The sequence below is a fragment of the Periplaneta americana genome, chromosome 1, assembly GCF_040183065.1.
Source record: "Periplaneta americana isolate PAMFEO1 chromosome 1, P.americana_PAMFEO1_priV1, whole genome shotgun sequence".
Taxonomy (NCBI): domain Eukaryota; kingdom Metazoa; phylum Arthropoda; class Insecta; order Blattodea; family Blattidae; genus Periplaneta; species Periplaneta americana.
In genome coordinates this window covers 215,357,108-215,380,093 of record NC_091117.1, presented here as the reverse complement: position 1 = coordinate 215,380,093, position 22,986 = coordinate 215,357,108, and the positions used below count along the sequence as shown (strand labels likewise).

General features: G+C 36.5%; 1 protein-coding gene across 1 annotated transcript in view; it reads right to left on the bottom strand.

Moving 5' to 3' along the window:
* Positions 1–22,986, bottom strand: part of nAChRalpha1 (nicotinic acetylcholine receptor alpha1) — a 641,991-nt gene that overhangs the window by 79,878 nt on the left and 539,127 nt on the right. Inside the window, exon 3 of the mRNA XM_069838062.1 lies at positions 11,442–11,486. Within this exon, the coding sequence (XP_069694163.1) occupies positions 11,442–11,486 (45 nt within the window). The remainder of the gene's footprint in view (positions 1–11,441; positions 11,487–22,986) is intronic.

Sequence of the window (22,986 nt, the reverse complement as noted above, 5' to 3'; positions counted from 1 at the left end):
GTTTAATGTGATCTTTATAACTTAGTAGATATACAAACCGGACGTTGAAGATGATCTTTTTCACTTAGTAGATATACAAACCGGACGTTGAAGGTGATCTTTATAACTTAGTTGATATACAAACCGGACGTTCAAGGTGATCTTTATAACTTAGTTGATATACAAACCGGACGTTCAAGGTGATCTTTATAAGTTAGTTGATATACAAACCGGACGTTCAAGGTGATCTTTATAAGTTAGTTGATATACAAACCGGACGTTCAAGGTGATCTTTATAACTTAGTTGATATACAAACCGGACGTTCAAGGTGATCTTTATAACTTAGTTGATATATAAACCGGACGTTTAATGTGATCTTTATAACTTAGTTGATATACAAACCGGACGTTGAAGGTGATCTTTATAACTTAGTTGATATACAAACCGGACGTTGAAGGTGATCTTTATAACTTAGTTGATATATAAACCGGACGTTTAATGTGATCTTTATAACTTAGTTGATATACAAACCGGACGTTCAAGATGATCTTTATAACTTAGTTGATATACAAACCGGACGTTCAAGGTGATCTTTATAACTTAGTTGATATATAAACCGGACGTTTAATGTGATCTTTATAACTTAGTTGACATACAAACCGGACGTTCAAGATGATCTTTATAACTTAGTTGATATATAAACAGGACGTTGAAGGTGATCTTTATAACTTACTTGTTAGTAGATATACAAACCGGACGTTGAAGGTGATCTTTATAACTTAGTTGATATACAAACCGGACGTTTAATGTGATCTTTATAACTTAGTTGATATACAAACCGGACGTTGAAGGTGATCTTTGTAACTTAGTTTATATAGAAACCGGATGTTCAAGGTGATCTTTATAACTTAGTTGATATACAAACCGGACGTTGAAGGTGATCTTTATAATTTAGTTGATATACAAACCGGAAGTTGAAGATGATCCTTATAACTTAGTTGATATACAAACCGGACGTTGAAGGTGATCTTTATAACTTAGTTGATATACAAACCTGACTTGAAGGTGATCTTTATAACTTAGTTGATATACAAACTGGACGTTGAAGGTGATCAAAACTTAGTTGTTACACAAACGGGAAGTTCAAGATGACCTTCAGAGCTCAGCTGATATACAAAATGGTCGTTGAAAGTGATCTTCATAACTTAGTAGACATATACATAAACCGGGTGTTCAAGGTGATAATCTTCGCATCTTAGTTTGTTTACAGACGAGGCGTTTAAACGTTACACAATTTCGATAATAACAGGGCTACTTGAAAATTTTGGAGATTTAATGATGATAATAATAATAATAATAATAATAATAATAATAATAATAATAATAATAATAATAATAATAATAATAATAATAATAATAATAATGAGAACATAAAGCAGCAGCAGCAGCAGCAGCAGCAGCAGCAGTAGTAGTAGTAGTAGTAGTAGTAGTAGTAGTAGTAGTAGTAGTAGTAGTAGCTGAGGAAAGTTGATGCAAAATATTGGCAATGGAGAACAATATATTAGTATTATACATAATAATTTCATTTTGTGTTCGTTTTTCTGCTCTTAGAGTATTTAGAAAGGAGTAGTTTACATTAGAAAAAATTGCCTCCTAAAATACTAAGGAGCGTGAATTCAGTACTTTTTCGGTAATCACAATTTTGCTCCTTTTGCATCTCGCAATGTTGACACAGCCCAACACCGCTGCGTGGCGGTTTGCGTGTCACCCCTTCTCCCGGATGAAAGGCCGCATGTGTACTTCACACGTGCTAATGCAACGCGTCAGGAGTAATGGCTCTGCAGCTGATACACTCCAAGCATTTCAACGAGCTCACAGCTACCCGAGTAGTGTATGCTCACTCTATTGTCCACTTTTTGCTGTTGTGTGTGCAGCGCAAAAAAGATTCGCTTTCTCCCTCTGCTCTCCATTATACCAACTCTGTAGGCGATGCTACAAAGGAATTATTTTGAGATTTTGAGAGAAACACAGTATACACGTTACAGTAGTGGTAAGTGCATTATTACAGAATCGAGGAAAAGTGTGAATAAATAGTAAGAATTCGAGTACAGTGAAACCTGTCTAAAATGGCCATCTGAAGTTACCTTGTAAAATGGCCGTTTTATCAGGTGGCCGCTTGATTAAGGTTGCGATTTTTATGAATCAGCATGAAAATACTGAATTTCATTCACTTTTTAGTATTGTGCGCACACAACAATCGTGCATATTAATGTCAGCCTCTTCCATTCTTGCAACTAGCCTTTTCAAAACTCGCTTACGGTACCTCAGTTTAAATTAATGGATAATACCTTGATCAAGGGGCTGGACGTGTGATGTCCGCTCTAACCACCCATTACTAGCAAAAAATTGCTTACATTGAGTTCTTTGGTAATTTCAGGAGCTTTCTCTTGAATTATAGGCCCGCTTACTGGCAATTTCTTCGCCCTCGCACACTTGAACCATTCGTAAACGAAATCATTCACATTACTAAACACAGATTGTCTCTTCCTTTTTTGGCCACCACGCATAGGCTATTTTTCTCTCATTCTTTTAATATTTCATCTTTATTCTTAATTATACCGTTTATTTGTGTCCTTCCACATTTGAATATTTCTGCAATTTTTCTCGCACATGTTCCCTTCTCACTTTCTTCAATCATTTTTCGTCTCGCCTCTAAACTTAACACCACTCTAGATTTATTGTTAGATATGATTTCTCTCTCAAACTAACTTCACAATTCCTCTGAATCAACTGAATGAAAAGAAGAAAAATTCGTAAAAGCTGGCCCAAATAGAGAAAGATAGAAAGAGAAGAAAAAAATTAAAAAATTCGAATGGTTAACTACTGACCTAAAACATATTGTGACATTTTCGATAGAAAAAGTCCGTGTTTCAAACCTTTAAAAACGAGTAACAATTTAAAGCTGTGCAGAGTCGGAGTGGAAAGTGACAAAAGAGTCATAAAACAGTAACCAACTAACCCCAAGATATGGAGGGTGTACTGTTGTACACTTAGCTATTGTCCTCGTGACATTGCTTCCTGCCCTCTAACCATTGAAAAAATAGGTCAGACAGTTTCCGTGAAAAGATTTTTTGTTGGACAGTGACTGCTATAGTCAGGTTCCAATACAAATAGACCCCGGCCGCTGGCCGGCGGAAGAGGTGGCCGCTAAATAAAGAGAGAATTTGTATTGATCTTATGGAAAATCCAATTGGTTCCAGAGAAAATTGGCCTTTTGGTCAGGTGGCCGTTTAAATGAAGTGACCGCAAAGGCAGGTTTCACTGTATTTTCTATTTCCGGTATTGTTAATTAACACTTTGTATTACATAATATCTACCAGTGGCGACTGATTGACTGAGGCAAGTGAGGCCGGGCCTCAGTCAATTGGCTAAACAGAAATCAAATTTTGTGTGTTTATATCATGTATTAGTTATTTGAATGAAGCATCGCTATAGAAGCATTTTAAAACTTTGTGATGCATATAGACCTGTTTTGCAGTAAAATTTACTCCTGAGGCCAGAATCGCTCGTGCCGGGTCTGGTTGTGGTGTATATAGACCTGTTTTGCAGTAAAATTTGTTCCTGAGGCCAGAATCGTTCGTGCCGGGTCTGTCTTCTGAATTTCCTGTATTTTCGCGGGGTTTGAGCTTGCGCTTAAAACGTTGTAGCCGAGGCACAATTCGTCTGGCCCGGTCAGGTTTCACTCCTCACATCCATGGGCCGGCCTCAAGGGTAGAGTGGGGTGGGAATAGCAATGGTGACTTGTCTTCCTAAATAGGCCATAAATAACAAACATTCCAGCTCTTTGGCAGGCAGAGACCCACACTATTCCCTCCCCTTATGTCTCTGTTTATGACTTAAGCGAGGGTGTTGTACTATTGTACTTGGTAGTACAGTCAGAGTGGGTCTTCTATCCGCTCTGGTACAGTAGTGAATCTGGGCCAATGTTGTTATGTATTTCGTGAAAATATAAACAGAAACAAATGCGAGAAATAATACTGGTGTAGTTAATTCATTGTTAAAGTGTCCTTTTTTCAAGCAGAAATAATATTGAAAGACAGGAAGTTTTAAATAAAGATAGAGCCTACCGAGATACCTACGACATCGCTGACAATTTTTCTGACAGATAATCTTAAAACGCGAGTTTCTATTGCATCCAGGTATGGGAAACATAAATGGTTAAGTGGTAATGTGGTGTAAAATGAACTTCTCTGTTGGCCTTGTTCGTTGCTGTCAAGGGGAAAAAATAAAAAGAACAGAAAGGAGAGGATTTTCAACACATAATGTGAGTTGCTTCATCACACTGAAACAATCACTGAAATTCACAGCATAACAGCTTATTTGGTGTGACATTATTTTTCATCAATAGTAGGCTAATAATAATAGACTAATAATAATAATAATAATAATAATAATACTAATAATAATACAGTAATCATATTAATAATATAACAATAATTAATATCATAAACAAACATTTCCTATCGGAGGCACTTAAACTAGTTGCATCTGGCCTCACCGAGGATTTCGATCACTGGCCGCCACTGATATCTACCTCGGCCAGCTAACTAATGTCCTTTCACAACAGACGACAGAACGAGACTCAGAGAAGAATCGGAAATGCATGGAAGAGATTTCGGAGCTTCAGTTTCATTCTGACAGACAAGACATACAATTTAAAACTAAGAAGCGGAGTCATGATCAGCTGCATCCTTCCAGTTCTCCTATACCAGTGACCGGCATGTTCCGTGCTCTGTGACGTCATACGACGTAGCCGCCTTGCTCTTTGCTCGACAATCTCTGCATACTGAGCACAGCGAGGAGAGAAGGTTCATCTGAACAGTGGTGGTACGGCGCCTATGCAATGACAGAGCGCGATCCATTCTTCTGAGGTAGTATGGGAACAGCACAATTACAATACATTTGTACGAAAACAAAACTGTACAACCTTGATAAATGAATTTAATAAAATATTTCGGTTTGTAATCAAATTTAATGTACTTACAATAATATGAAACTCATAATACAGCCACTTGCAGAAGCGTTTGCATATACAAATGAAATTCCGAAACTGCTATAAACATACAAACATATAAATAAATACTTTAAGCAGTACTGCAACACTTTATCTACTCGGACACTTGAAAACAGTTCAAGTGTTTTAACGCACATTTTTCTACATAATATACAGATTAAACTATACTGGGTGTTCAGTTCAAAATGTGTCTTGGCTCGCTGTATGCCGTCATGTGGCTAGCCGATGAGCCTAGAGAATTCAATCTTCCTACACTTCCGCACAGGTGTATAACCTATGAGGCAGAGAAGTTGCCTAGCAAGTACGGCGTTCATTCTGAAGAGTATGTACCGTTACGTACGGTAACGCCGGTAGTGGCAGGAATGTGAACTGTTTGGAAATACGTACTGTCGGGATATGGGGAGAGGGTTAAGACGATTACTTACGTATTTGTTGACATTAACTTCGACGGTCAACATGGACACGGAACATTTGATTTGTGTTGTGGAATGTTACCGTACGCAACCGATGATAACAAATACCCTGCGTACGACTTGCCGGCGCAAAACACAGTTCGAAAGAGGTTATGGTAGCACACAGACCGTACAGACCGCCATCTGTTGCTACGACGTTGAAGTTATACCGTACATGTTCTCAAGTTCAGATTGAAGAACGCCTTAAATAATAGGCAACTTCTCTAACATATAAGCTGAAACTCGCTTCAAATCGGTGATCCAACAACAGTGACGTCATGACACACTTTGAAATGAACACCCAGTATAGGCCCTATCTTGGTGAGTAGTATGCAAAGCATATTTCAACTTTTGAAACACACCATCACTTTGTGTCACTACCGTGCCCAAGCTAAACGCTTTGTCGAGATTTTTTTCCTCTTTTCTCGCGTACTATTTTTGCAATATTTGGAGTCATAGCCTGGCTAACACACAAGCGAAGAATATGTTTCAAGTTCGGATCAGACAGGTGGTTTCTACGTTGTGGTTTGCAGATCTTCATACAGAAAAGAACTGTTCGCATACATACGTAGATCCGAATATGCTCAACATCCTAGCAGCAAATCTGTGCAATCGAGGGAATCTTGCCTGGGGAAATCAGCGAATAGGGATGATAAAGAATGGACACTTCGCGTCGGTACCTTTGATGTAGCCGGACCGATTTCAATGACCTTCAAGCCAGCTAGAGCGTCAGATTCTGCTTTCTCCCTAGAGTTGGCGCTGACATCACACCAGCTAGCAGTCGACACAGCGGAAATATAACACATAATTAATACATCTAGGTACATTATGTACTCAAATAAAATAAATTGGATCCATAAAATAATAAATCCATCATTAACTGTAATGTCTAGACTCTAGAGTTCCTTTATAATGAGAGTTCAGACGTTGACCCCTACAACAATTAAAATATGTAATGATTTGATAGCGCTGAAAATGGAAAAACAAAACTCTTACGAAAAGTAAAACCATATGCCTATATTATATTATATACAAATATTAAATGAATTTGATACTTAATTTTATAATGTATTGTATTATTTTATAATATAATTTATGATATCTGAAATATAAAATATTATTATTATTACAACTAGTTTGTCACTGAGAAATAAGGAAAAGCTGTTAACTTGAATTTATTTGAAGCAAAGCGTTACTGAATTATGCAATAAGGTAGGCGATGTTTGGATCCTGTGCCTTAACTCTATACTCAATTATTATCTTAGCGTATGCTCGATTACACTACCTCTAGCGCTTGAAAGTGGAACTAGCCGCTGGCGCACAGAGAAACAAAACACAGGAAAATTCGCGAAGTGTCCATTCTTTATAATCCCTATTCGCTGGGGAAATCTTCTATAAAATGTAGATAGATCCTTTTTGTTTTCAACAGTCCCGTTCTACTGCTGCACTGACGCCACTGCGCTGGTGTGTGCTAACATTAATACGACTCAACTGCTCGCTCTCCCAAGCTCTTGCGATCTGACTGGCTCTTACGTCACAACTGCAAGCATCTGCCGGCCACTGTCCTATACGGAGCACAGACATGGTCTCTGACGGAAAGAGAGCGGGACATGCTGAGAAAGTGCCAACGGAAAATGGAGAGGAAGATGCTCAACATCACACTCAGACACAGACTACGTAACGAAGACATAAGACACCTCAAAGACGCAGGAAAGACGTCCGACAAGCTGAAGAAGAAATGGGCAGGACACGTGATGCGACTCAACGCGAACCGATGGACACACGTACTTACGACATGGGACCCAAGGATTGGCCAACGGAACGCTGGAAGACAGAAGACAAGATGGGCAGACGAACTTAGAGCAAGATTCGGCCATTTGTGGTCAAGAACAGCGAAAGACCGACAACAATGGGAACTAATCACAAAGTGACTTGCAACCTAAACAGTGACTAGTGAACAGGGACCCTTCAGATATGACATTAAAAAAGTGACCATCATTCCCGGAGTGGCTAACCGGGAACTGTTTGCCAAGCCACCCTGGATAGTCAGGAGGCTCTTGCCTTTCATGAGATTTCGTGGCTAATTCTAATTCTAATATTCTAATTACATAATAATTTTAGCACGATCACATTTTCATTTTCAATAAGTTTCATAACAGACAAAATGTTATATAATCCTCAGTTTGGAAGATAGACAGATTGGGTCCTCTTCTTCTTCTTCTTCTTCTTCTTCTTCTTCTTCTTCTTTTTCCTTCACGAGTTAGACTTTATTATCTGTAGCACCGTTTTTTGGGTCTTCCTATATTTCTTTCCCTACCGGTTTATAATTCTTAAAATGAAATGGTAGTCTCTCTATGTTCATCCCTTATACATGGCTTATTCACTTGGTTTTATACTCTTTAGTTTTATTGTTCAGATTATTTTTCTTTATTTTAGTTGGTAATTCAACGACGCTGTATCAACTACTAGGTTATTTAGCGTCTATGAGATTGGTGATAGCGAGATGGTATTTGGCGAGATGAGGACGAGGATTCGCCATAGATTACCTGGCATTCACCTTACGGTTGGGGAAACCTCGGAAAAAACACAATCATGTAATCAGCCCAAGCGGGGATAGAACAGGCGCCCAAGCGCAACTTCAGACCTTTAAGCAAGCGCCTTAACCAACTGAGCCACGCCGGTGACTCGTTCAGATTATATACAGGATGTTTCTAGGCTAGTGTTACTAACTTTCAGGGATGATAGCGAAGGGCACATGTATCAATTTGAGATGAGGAACCCTGGTCCGGAAATGACAGAGTCGAAAGTTATAAGCAAAAATAGTTGTGTGGAAATGAAATAATTGTATTCCTCTGTACACCTTATTTATGTGTATTTATCTGTACATCTTACACATACTGTATTCATCTGACGTTATTTACATTGTCTACTTACAGTATTCCATTCAGTGCGCTGTCTGAGGGATGGGGACAGGAAACTACACTAAAGCAATGCAGATAGCGTAATGTGTAACGGACATGGTCGGTCCTGATATGCACGTCTGTAGACAGCAGTGTATGTGTACAAGTTGCAGTGTCCAGTCGATCAGTCCTAGTGAAATGGAGGAGTACACGAGAGCGGAATATGCAGACCTGATTGGCGAATACGGACGAGCCAATGGGAGCAGTAGACAAGCTCACAGATTGTATCGGGACAAGTACCCACGTAGCAGACATCCGGCCCATACCATCTTTCCACGACTGTTCCAAAGGTTAAGGGAAGGAGGGCACGTGGTGACAAATTACAATTCCATTTCCACACAACTATTTTTGCTTATAACTTTCGACTCAGTCTTTTCCGGACCAGGGTTCCTGATCTCAAATTAATACATGTGCCCTTCCCCATCATCCCTGAAAGTTAGTAGCACCAGCCCGGAAGTAACCTGTATATTTAATTCCTTTCTTATATCTTCACTTTTTATGGTCTATATTCTTATAGCCAGCAACTGCTCTTAGAAATCTCATTTCACTTGCTTCAAGTTGGCTTTTATTTTTCTCTGTCATGATCCAAGTTTCGCTCCCATACAATAATTTTGACACAGACATTACTTTATAAAACTTTAATATTGTGTCTTTTCTTACTTCCATTTTTAAACATCTTTTTATAGTGCCATTAAGATAGTTAAATGCTTTAATTTTTTTTGACGAGATTCTCTTTGATACGATATATTGTATTCTAAGTATTTAAATTATGTGATTTGTTCCACAATATTATCTTCAATTACAATTTTTGATCCGATACTTTCTTTTCCTTTGAATGCCATCACTTTAGTTTTACTTAGGTACACTGCCAAGATTTATTATTTTGCTATTTTATTTAATGCATGTATTGATTTCTGGAGATTATCTTCCGAATTAGATATAATAATCTGATCATCTACAAACATTAACGTTACAGTTTACAGTATAAACTACACTTTTCACAGGTATTTGGTCCCTATATGGGGTAAGGTTGCGTATATCACACCACTTAAGCATTTATAATTTTTATTGAACAATACAATTTTCATTTTCTGCATTCCTTTACAGAAATACATTCCCAGAACATTTACCTTTCATGTAAAATAGAATCCTTGAATTTGATTTAATATTTTTTAATTAAAATTACATTTTCGAAACACTTGTCAATGTTTCCATTTAAGCAACTAGTTTCCTAAATAGCACCTGGGGTTTCTTAAATCGCACCTCTTTATCTGCAGGGAACAGGATGAAGGAAAGCTTTTAATATTGAACATATTGAACAGTATTTAATATGAATAATGTAATAAATGCAAATTACAAGTTTATTGAAATTAATGAAAGAGAGTAACGCATCTTCAAATGACACTGAAAAAATAGAGCATAAATTACCTAATATTTAAACTTCCTGAATGCGTTTTTATTGTTACACATTTGCCAAGTGCTTCACCAGGCAGTTCAAACTGTAAACTGCGTCACCTTTTCTCCACGATTATCTCGAAGCCACCTAAGAACTGCTTCATGATTTAGCTGTCTGAAATGATTTGAAGATAGAAACATCTAAAGGCTGGGCCTCTGAGTATCATGAGGAGGAAGCTGAAATAGGAGCACATCATTTTCCCGAGATAATCTAGCTTCTAAATTTTTGGAATGGGTCGTATAGGTGGACATACAGAAGCAGAACTTTTTTCTATGGCAGGTTCGAGTGGCAAATAAAACGTTTGAGCTATTAGACAAATAGTTCACTGCTGATGTAACCTGACTCAGAGCAAACAAATAACGATCCTGGAGGAGCACCAGCTGATCATGAAGGATGCACTGTTTGACGTTTAAAAATTATCACAGGTGGCACAAAATACCTGGTGCGCTTGTACAACACACACTTGTTGTATTAACGCCCTTTTCACCACTTGATATTGCACCCACCTGATGCATTCCTAGCTCAGTTAAAATTTTTGGGCCTTCTTTTGTACGGTTAGAATTGCTACAGTTGCTCATATCGCACCGGTGCGAATTAGGCACCTACAAAGTGGTGCGAATTGAGAAACTACGTCATAAGTTATTATTTCCTTCATTCTAGCCTATAATCACCACATATTCGAAAATCGTACTAAGTTAAATGTTCTTTAATATATCTTTTAACCAATAGCATCTTAAGATTATGGATTCTTTTGCATACAAATCCGTTATTTAGTTACAAAATGTTATCTAAATATACATCCACCTGAGCGATTATATTAAATACTCTATCACCACGTTGCTAGCACAAAGAAATGGCAGAAATCAAGTGACATGGTGGAAGTTCATATGGTAGATTGTAACAATACCACTAGATGCTACACTACTACAGCAACTTGTTTTAAACTAGCATTGGTTCCATTTAGGAAGAGGTGCGATTTATGCTACTCTACCCTAAACATCAGGGAGTTTCACTTAAGTGTAAGGACAGGAGTGAAACATCACTTATGGAGAGGCGTAAAACTTTTGCTAGGGCCTGTAATGTAAAGACGTTTATAAAACGTGTAAGTATTTCTAAATGCGCTTAACACATAACGGAATCGAAAATTATTGCGTCACATATTTATTTCTGGGAAATCTAAGAGGAAAATAATAAAATGATAGAGAATTCTTCCATTCAAACTACGTTAAGTATATTCTCTTAGAAAGACTGTCATTCAACACTTTCCAATCTGTAAATTTAACAAATGAAGGAGATAAAGGACTATCGTATGTTGATTTTGACCTATGTCATGCAATTAGAAAGTATACAATGTTTTAATTACTTGCCTTTGCTTACGCAGTTATCAAGAAGTAATAAGTTGAAATTATATTAAAAAGTGATATCAAAATAATGTTGGTGTTGAATGATATTTCTTTCTTACAGATCAGTTGCTTAACGAAATGCAAAGTTTAAGATTACTTTGTAATGCAATACATACCTGTTCTACCCACACATTCGTTGTCATGATCTGATTCTTCAGATTCTGAAACAAGAGAAAATCTGAATGTAATCCATTTTTACGTCAAAAACAAAGATAAGAAAACACCTTTATAATATTATTACTATTTAATACGATAAAAATTCGTACCGGCACCGGGAATCGAACCCAGGACCTCTCAGCTCTGCGCGCTGAGCGCTCTTTCCAACTGAGCTATGCCAGGACACGATCCACGGCGCCGGCCGAACCCCTCTCGTGATGCTTTTACGGCCTTACTACCTGCATTTGAGACGATACACGTCATATTTGCAGGAGCGCATATTTAAATGACTTTGTGGCCATATTCAACATCAGTTCGTGATAACTGCTAACAGTTAATACATCACATATTCATTTTGTATGAGGTCTCGCCCACCTCATTGAATATTACACGGCTACTATGAAGTAGCCAATATGTATTATTACTATTTAATACGAGAAAAATTCGTACCGGCACCGGGAATCGAATCCAGGACCTCGCAGCTCTGCGCGCTGAGCGTTCTTTCCAAATGAGCTATGCCGGGACACGAATTTTTCTCGTATTAAATACTAATAACACATATTGGCTACTTCATAGTAGCCGTGTAATATTCAATGAGGTGGGCGAGACCTCATACAAAATGAATATGTGATGTACACCTTTATAAATTAATCTAAAACAAATTTTTCTGCTTAAAAGTAACTATTTAAAATACTGAAACATGTTACGTTGTCCCGAATCTTGGCTGCGTTACAAATTAAGCAAATGAACCATACTTTCATAAAGTATAAAAAATAAAATCCATGAATAAAAAAGTATGTCTGCATATTCACTATGAGTATACATGAGTTAAATGTAAGTGAACGTGTATTCAGTTGTGTGTGTTGCATAGGTGTTGCGGTGTTCAGATGCTGCCGTATGCAAAATATCTGCCGTCAAGTATAGTACACGGACCGCAATACCTTCCAGTATTTCTCCCCAACCGTTGGACTTCGGACATACGTATACAGCATATATCAGGTTAAATTGGTGTAGGTTAACCCAAACCACATTATCCTGAAGTATTTTACAGTGTGGTTTAGGCGTCATAGATCAACTATTGACCAGATGTTTTGTATTCGACAGATAATGGAGAAAAAATGGGAGTATAAGGGTACAGTGCATCAGTTATTCATAGATTTCTAAAAGGCATATGACTCGGTTAAGAGAGAAGTTTTATATGATATTCTTATTGAATTTGGTATTCCCAAGAAACTAGTTCGATTAAATAAAATGTGTCTCAGTGAAACGTATAGCAGAGTTCGTATAGGTCAGTTTCTGTCAGATGCGTTTCCAATTCACTGCGGGCTAAAGCAAGGAGATGCACTATCACCTTTACTTTTTAACTTTGCTCTAGACTATGCCATTAGGAAAGTCCAGGATAACAGAGAGGGTTTAGAATTGAACGGGTTACATCAGCTGCTTGTCTATGAGGATGACGTGAATATGTTAGGAGAAAATCCACAAACGATTAGAGAAAACACGGGAATTTTACTTCAAGCAAGTAAGGAGATAGGTTTGGAAGTAAATCTCGAAAAGACAAAGTATATGATTATGTCTCGTGACCAGAATATTGTACGAAATGGAAATATAAAAATTGGAAATTTATCTTTTGAAGAGGTGGAGAAGTTAAAATATCTTGGAGGAACAGTAACAAATATAAATGATACTCGGGAAGAAATTAAACACAGAATAAATATGGAAAATGCCTGTTATTATTCGGTTGAGAAACATTTATCATCCAGTCTGCTATCGAAAAATCTGAAAGTTAGAATTTATAAAACAGTTATATTATCGATTGTCCTTTATGGTTCTGAAACTTGGACTCTCACTTTGAGAGAGGAACATAGGTTAAGGGTGTTTCAGAATAAGGTGCTTAGGAAAATATTTGGGGCTAAGAGGGATGAAGTTACAGGAGAATGGAGAAAGTTACACAACACAGAACTGCACGCATTGTATTCTTCACCTGACATAATTAGGAACATTAAATCCAGAAGTTTGAGATGGGCAGGGCATGTAGCAAGTATGGGCGAATCCAGAAATGGGTATAGAGTGTTAGTTGGGAGGCCGGAGGGAAAAAGACCTTTAGGGAGGCCGAGACGTAGATGGGAAGATAATATTAAAATGGATTTGAGGGAGGTGGGATATGATGATAGAGAATGGATTAATCTTGCTCAGGTTAGGGACCAATGGCAGGCTTATGTGAGGGAGGCAATGAATCTCCTGGTTCCTTAAAAGCCAGTAAGTAAGTATTTTACATTCCTCCTGAGACACCCTGTATGCTATACTCTTTATCATTTACTACTTTTATAATTGCCGTGTTTTCAAATGTAGTTGTAATTACAAAGCTAGGATGAGCTAGCAACAAGAAAGGAGTCAGGACAATATTGCTCATTATGCATAAAGGAGGTAATCTGAAACGTTGAGAAATTGCTGTTAAATTCACACGCGCAGATTTCCCTTTGCCGCAAGAGTTATTTGGCAGTGTAGTATGCCACGCCATGTGTACCTGCTATCTCTCACATGCGAATGTAAAGTAATTTGGACCGCTACACACGTGTGTACATGTTGCTTTTGAAGTGACATACAAGAGACACACTGGAGCAATAACGACGTTACTGTACTGTATTAAATTATCATAGTGCACCGTGAATTGACAGTGGAAGAAGAGCGCACCATTTTCGTTACGTGTCAGGGTAAAAGGAACGTCTTCTTTCGTAAATACATAGCTCAAATGGAAATGCACTTGTCATATTCAAGAGCTTTATGAACACCAAGACGTGGTATATTTTGTTGTTTACAATAACGAACAGGTCTAATTCAATTTATTATTTATCGATTTATTTATTTTATCTATTTATTTATTTTATTGATATATTTATTTATTTTATTGATTGATTTATTTATTTCATGCTAGACCATGCCGAAGTGTAGTAATTATACACCTGGTAGCAGTCCTTTAATGCACCTCATTAAAGTATACCTAGTCATTAAAGTTCAGATTTTCGATTATTCTCGGATATGCAATCGAAAGACAACGAGGGAAACGTCACGGAGGCTGGAAATCCAATACTGTCGCAGAAGGTTATGTTCTGTAACTATAATAATTAGCGTTAATTGTAAATAATATTCAAATAAATTCAATTTGTCATCTCGTTTTTCAATTCTAAATCAATTTCCAGGTTATATCAAAATTAGTTCATGTTATTCTCTACATTACATCAAGGTCAATGACATTATTGTTCCTCGGAAAAAATTAATACTTTCGCGTCTGCGCACATCTCACAAGCTATGCACAAGGTCACTTCCGATATTCAGTCAGATACAAATAAAATGAATACTTCTGAATAATTTCAAGTTAGAAATATGGTCGAGCAAAAAAAGGCGTATGAAACTTGCCTATAATGGTAATTTAGACTCTCGTATGAAAATTACGAAACTCGCTTGCGCTCGTTTCATAAACAAAGATACTTGCGTCTTAATTACTATCATTATAGGCTCGTTGCATAATGTACTATTATTGATTTATTTATTTTATTATTTATTTATTGATTCATTTATTTATTTATTGATGTATTGACTTATTGTTCTATTTATTTTATTTATTTAATTCATTGATTTATTTTTTTATTGATTTATTTATTTCTTGATTTATTTAATTTATTGATTTATTTATTTTATTAATTTTTTATTGGTTTATTTATTTTAGTGATTGATTGATTTATTTATTTCTTGATTTATTTATTTTATTGATTGATTTGTTTATCGATTTATTTATTTGATTTATTTATTTAATGTACTGATTTATTTATTTTACTGATTGATTGATTGATTGATTGAGTGATTTAATTTATTTAATTATTTGTTGATTATTTATTTATTTATTTATTTATTTATTTATTTATTTATTTATTCATTCATTCTGGTAGAGTTAAGATGAGACCTTCTCTTCCATACTACCAGAAGAGAAATACACAATGAAACAATGACAAAAATAGTACCTAATATTATTAGTCATACTTAAATATAAAAATCATATTCATGCACATTAACAAGCTTAAATAGGCTATAATGAAATATTAATTAAACATGGTGCATAACTGATTTACAATTCATATCCTAATTCTAATTTATGATAGGCCTAAATGACAATTTATGCAAACACACAGAATAACCTATAAAAATCGGCTAACACTACAAACTCAATTGCATATAAAAGTATGTACAGTCAAACTTCTCCTTACGGACACCCCCAAGATACGGATATTCCTCATATACGGACAGATTTTTATGTCCCAACTGAAATAATATAGAAATAATTATGAATTTAACTCTCGTTTACGGACACACTCAGACACGGACAACTGTTTCACAGTCCTAAAGCTTGCTTTACTTCCTGACTGCGGACAGAACTTGGATTTCAAGACCTAATGTGTTACAAAAATGAAAAATTTAGTGCAGAAATTTTTTAACATGAAAGAAGACAATAAGGGTCTCGTTGACTACCATTAGCCCAGCCAGCTACCCCTTTTTAGCTGGAAGGGGATGGATAAACAAAGTCATAAAATTTAACCTTTTCGATGAGTCCAAGGTTTCCGTGATTGTGACATTGTATTCGACACATGATAGGGTTAGTAGGATTATTCTCTTCACTTCAATCAGAGACATGGCACCTGAACGTAAAGGTTAAGTTGAAAACTGTAAATTACATTACTGCATAACTGTAGACCTAGAATACAATTGCATGGCACAGTACTGTATTTTCCTTTTTCGGTCTTATCTACTGTAGTTCAAAGTTGCAAAGAATTTACTGTAGTATATTAGACTGCATTTATAATTAAAGTACAGTAATACATTTCATTTAAAGAATGAAGAGATACATAATGTATTATCAATATACCGTTAGATTGGGGAGCCCCCAATAAAGGACGCCTCCCAGATGATATTAATTTTTATTGGGTTATTTTACGACCCTGTATCAACATCTAGGTTATTTAGCGTCTGAATGAAATGAAGGTGTTAATTCCGGGATCCAGCACCGAAAGTTACCCAGCATTTGCTCGTATTGGGGTATATGATTATGTCTCGTGACCATAATATTGTAGGAAATGGAAATATACAAATTGGAGATTTATACTTCGAAGAGGTGGAAAAATTCAAATATCTTGGAGCAACAGTGACATTCGGGAGTCCACACCTGTGGAGTACCGGTCAGCGCGTCTGGCTGCGAAACCAGGTGGCCCGGGTTCGAATCCCGGTCGGGACAAGTTGCCTGGTTGAGGTTTTTTCCGGGGTTTTCCCTCAATCCAATACGAGCAAATGCTGGGTAACTTTCGGTGCTGGACCCCGGATTCATTTCACCGGCATTATCACCTCCATATCATTCAGACGCTAAATAACCTAGATGTTGATACAGCGTCGTAAAATAACCCAATAAAAATAAAAAAAAAATTAAAAAAAGAAGACACGCGGGAGGAAATTAAACGCAGAATAAATATGGGAAATGCGTGTTATTATTCGGTTGAGAAGCTTTTGTCATCTAGTCTGCTGTCAAAAAAACTGAAAGTTAGAATTTATAAAACAGTTATATTACCTGTTGTTCTGTACGGTTGTGAAAGTTGGTTCTTACTTTGAGAGAGGAACAGATATTAAGGGTGTTTGAGAATAACGTTCTCAGGAAAATATTTGGGGCTAAGAGGGATGAAGTTACAGGAGAATGGAGAAAGTTACACAACACAGAACTGCACGCATTGCATTCTTCACCTGACATAATTAGAAACATTAAATCCAGACGTTTGAGATGGGCAGGGCATGTAGCACGTATGGGCGAATCCAGAAATGCTTATAGAGTGTTAGTTGGGAGGCCGGAGGGAAAAAGATCTTTGGGGAGGCCGAGACGTAGATGGGAGGATAATATTAAAAAGGATTTGAGGGAGGTGGGATATGATGATAGAGACTGGATTAATCCTGCACAGGATAGGGACCGATGACGGGCTTATGTGAGGGCGGCAATGAACCTGCGGGTTCCTTAAAAGCCAGTAAGTATTATTATTATTATTATTATTATTATTATTATTATTATTATTATTATTATTGTTGTTGTTGTTATGTAGATATAGGCCTAGACAGGCGAGCGGGCGAGCGGGCGAGCGGACAGACAGATACACAGATAAGATAGGACAGGAAAATAAATAGGCTAGATTAGATAGGACAGGATATAACCGATAGGACGGGATTGTACGTCCCGTAGATTATGAAGGCAATCCGGCTATTTAATATTATGTACCGTTTCATCCCCTTACCAACTTAAACGTAAAGAAGTGTAAGACTCCTCTGTAAAGAGCTCTGCACACGCAAGAACCTCGTTAAAGAAAGAAGAACAAGCTCTATTCTAGCTTCCGTGCAAGCATGTAACTCGGATCTGCTGAATTAGTATCGAACGACGCAGTTAGGTACAACAGAACACTACACCACAAGTAAATAATAGATTACGTTTTGTCAAATTATGATCATTATTTAATTTTCCAAGTAACTAATGTAAACGTTGGTTAATTATCTGCCAAGTAACTCGTCTGGCAATTCAACGATCTGATTGCTTAACTAACTACCCAAGTAACCAATTAACTCTCTAATAAGGCACCGATCCAATCACCCAATCAACTACGTCTATACAGCTCTGTAACTGCACAATCAATTAATGTCTCGTCTGATTAACTAGTTTGCTCTAAACTATTAGAACTCACTAACACATTAACTAACTAAATGACAAGTAACTAATAAAATAGCTTATATTTCAACACAAAAGAGCGGAATACCACTAAGATACGAGTCTATAACTTTTGTCAATTGAATAAAAATATGTAAATTTATTTACTAGTAGAATTGTGACTAATTGGTGACAAGTTAATAATATATAAAACTCAAGTAATAACATCAAGTTTACAGTTATCAGAATAATGGTCAGTAATTAATTTTTATTCAGAAACACTCATTTTTCAGGTTTGGTGTGGAAGAGAAGGTCTCATGGCCTTAACTCCACCAAAGCAAATAAATAAATATGTTAAATATGTTAAAATATTATGAATAAAATTCAGAAATTACTTGTCTAATCTGATAATTACAAGTTTATAAGTTTGCTAAAAGGTTGACTTGCATATCTGTTGTTTGGTTATAAAGAAAATGACAGCTTTTCTACAATTTCGTCAGGAATAGAGATACAGAAACATAAGGGATTTCAGTCCCAGTAATGAAAGAAGAAACTGAAATTTTAAAGAGAAAGTGTGAACTTCTTGACAGAGATTAAGGGTGTTTGAGAATAAGGTTCTTAGGAAAATATTTGGGGCTAAGAGGGATGAAGTTACAGAAGAATGGAGGAAGTTACACAACGCAGAACTTCATGCATTGTATCCTTCACCTGACATAATTAGGAACATTAAATCCAGACGTTTGAGATGGGCAGGGCATGCAGCACGTATGGGCGAATCCAGAAATGCATATAGAGTGTTAGTTGGGAGACCGGAGGGAAAAAGACCTTTAGGGAGGCCGAGACGTAGATGGGAGGATAATATTAAAATGGATTTGAGGGAGGTGGGATATGATAGTGAATGGATTAATCTTGCTCAGGATAGGGACCAATGGCGGGCTTATGTGAGGGCGGCAATGAACCTCCGGGTTCCTTAAAAGCCAGTAACTAAGTAAGGGATGAAGTTACAGGAGAATGGAGAATGTTACACAACGCAGAACTTCACGCATTGTATCCTTCACCTGACATAATTAGGAAGATTAAATTCAGACGTTTGAGATGGGCAGGGCATGCAGCATGTATGGGCGAATCCAGAAATGCATACAGAGTGTTAGTAGGGAGGCCGGAGGGAAAAAGACCTTTAGGGAGACCGAGACGTAGATGGGAAGATAATATTAAAATGGATTTGAGGAAGGTGGGATATGATGATAGAGAATGGATTAATGTTGCTCAGGATAGGGACCAATGGCGGGCTTATGTGAGGGCGGCAATGAACCTCCGGGTTTCTTAAAAGCCAGCAAGTAAGTAAGTTTAGATTAAATAGAAGCTGAGGAAAGGTTCGTTTTGTATGGAAAACTAAACTTGCAGAAAATAAACGTGAAAATAATAATTATAATTTATGGTTTATTTAACCTGGAAGAGTTTAGGCTATACGGCCTTCTCTAACACTCAACCAGGAGTAAAACTGCGATACATATAGTCATATGTAATACGTAGAAGAGAAAAAGGAGCATCTTCTGCGGATCTTTGGAAAAATAACTAAGAAAGAGACTAGTCAAGTGCTTTGTGTGAAGTGTGGCATTGTATGAGGCAGAAACACGGACATTACGACGAAGTGAAGAGAACGAATAAAGCATTTAAAATGTGGATATGGAGAAGAATGGAGCGTGTGAAGTGGACAGGCAGAAGAAGAAATGAAGCTGTGTTGGAAAGAGCAAATGAAAAAAGAACGATGCTGAAACTGGTCAGGAAGAGGAAAAGAAATTGGTTGGGTCAGTGATTGAGAAGAAACTGCCTACTGAAGGGTACTGTTATATGAGTAGCATTTACATTTTAAATAAAGAATTACGATACCACAGACATTTCTGTCGCCTGGAATCACTTGACTGTAGTTTTGAAGTTATTATTTTAAAATTAGTTACACTCGTTCTGACCGTTGACAACGCCATTCTACTAATCCGCAGATGTGTAATCATCGGATGATAGCAGACAGACATGCTAGCTGCATATTGCCATGTAGTTCATTTAATCCTTCCGTCATTTTGGTATCGGTTTCATATGTGGAATATCGATCGTTGAGTTATTGAAAGCGAATCAAGGGCACTGGACCAGACGGGAGAGGGTCTCTAGATTGGGAGATTTTAAAGAGTAGTTGCTATAAAAACCCTGTTAAAACTGGATACACACACACGGGAACCTGTAGCAGGCTATCTCGTCAAATAATTGAAAGCATTAATAGACGCTGAGAGAGGAAATTTACAAAAAAAAAAAAAAAAACATAATGCCATCATTAGCATCGTTATGGTAAGTAGGAAGAGCAGTTAAGTAATGAAGGAGACAGTATTTAGTTAGTACGTCATACCAACGATTATGGTCTGTCCAAAACAACTTCCGACCTGACAAATGGCGCTTTAGCATGTTACCATAGCAACCATTCAAATCAACCAATCACAAGAGACGCGTAACCATGGTAACGGGACGGTGTTGCCTTGTCTATGTTTACAAGTTGCACGTGAATACCAGGGTGTAGTGGTGAATACAGTGGCCGGAATGACTGAGTTGGCTGGTTAACGCTTGCTTTGTGCGAATTAAAAATATTATTTAGTTGTATTATTGTTTTAGTGTATCGATAATTATTATGTTTAAATTATATTAAACTATTATCTTCGTTGTCATTGGTGGAGTGTGTGTTTTCTAGTTTCTGCTAGAGTTTTCAAATAGATGACTTGTGCAATGTCGGAAGGAAGGACAGGCAGGCGGAGAATAAAGAATATTGTACAAGGTGCCCCGTTAAAGAGTCAAGCGCGAGAGATGGTGTGTTATGTAAGAGAGTATTTTGACAGGAGAAAAGATAATGTCGGGCCTCTTTTACCTTTGGCGCAAGTCGTAATGAGAACTGTTCTTATGTTAAAATTAATAAGAGCACTGTTACCAATATTTGAAAAGAAAAAGACCGTGCAGATTTTTAATTATAAATATTTTTACAGTTTACAATTTTTTCAACGCCTTTCTAACAATATTACATTGAAGAATACCGACACTCATAAAAGTAGAGGCTTCGTATTAAATTAAAACTCTTTTTACAGTTTACAGTCCTTTCAACGCTTTTCTAACGGTATTAACTACTACTACTACTACTATTACTACTTACTACTACTACTACTACTACTTACTACTACTACTACTTACTACTTACTACTACTTACTACTACTACTACTACTACTACTTACTACTACTACTACTTACTACTACTTACTACTTACTACTACTACTACTACTACTACTTACTACTACTACTACTTACTACTACTACTACTTACTACTACTTACTACTTACTACTACTTACTACTACTACTACTACTACTACTTACTACTACTACTACTACTTACTACTACTACTACTTACTACTACTACTACTTACTACTACTTACTACTACTACTACTTACTACTACTTACTACTTACTACTACTTACTACTACTACTACTACTACTACTACTTACTACTACTACTACTTACTACTACTACTTACTACTACTACTACTACTTACTACTACTACTACTACTACTACTACTTACTACTACTACTACTTACTACTACTACTACTACTTACTACTACTACTACTTACTACTACTTACTACTTACTACTACTTACTACTACTACTACTACTACTACTACTTACTACTACTACTACTTACTACTACTACTACTTACTACTACTTACTACTACTTACTACTACTTACTACTTACTACTACTTACTACTACTACTACTACTTACTACTACTTACTACTACTACTACTACTACTACTACTACTACTACTTACTACTACTGTCCCGATTTCCCCCACCTGCTTCTGCTCGCCCCTCTGTAAAAGCTGGGCTGTCTTAGCTCTTTTCTGAAAACATTAATTTCTGTTAGGAATTGGACGTTTACGTTATATTATACAGCTTTTTAATTTAACTTAAATAAAAGGGCCTCGTTAAGTAATTAACTGTCACGTGATTTCCTCCCTTTCCACAATCCTGCGGCATAACCACTTGGACGGACAGTAGATAGCATGTCTGAGTAATTTTATATTTTCGGGTCGGGCAGAAGTGAAGATTGAATGTACAGTACGTAGAGTAGGTACAGAATTATTTCAACATGAGTTACTAGTACGAAAGAGAAACTGGCAATTGGAATTAGATGCAATAGTCTATAGTGCGATAATATGCACAAAAGAACTGAAGTCTGTATCAAAATAAACGGCTACCATTTTCAAAATTGTGTTTAAATATTCATATTATGATTATTTTTCAATTCAACTTCTTTCTCTATATTGTACGCTAATGTGCTGTAGACAGTATAATATACACTGCATAATGAATACGTTCGCATGGATAGCTCAGTTTGTGAGTAAAAATACTTATTCTTAATATAGTACTGCATTTTGATTAAAGAAAAACCTAATGAAAATTATCAAACTCAAAATCGCGATATTTCCTAGTTTACAATAAATTAGAAAGTAAATAATTAATATATTTTCCCCAATATTTATAGCTACTAATATTCACCCTATATGGTTAATTGAAGAATATGTCAAGATTTTTCGAATTGAAATTTGATTTAATCCACCAATAGATCCAATAACAACTGATATTAAAATAATAGTTCACATAAATATATCTATGGTTAGTAAATGGATGAACTACTTTTCTTCCTTCCTATACCTAGTAGAGTGATTTGTGTTTTACTCC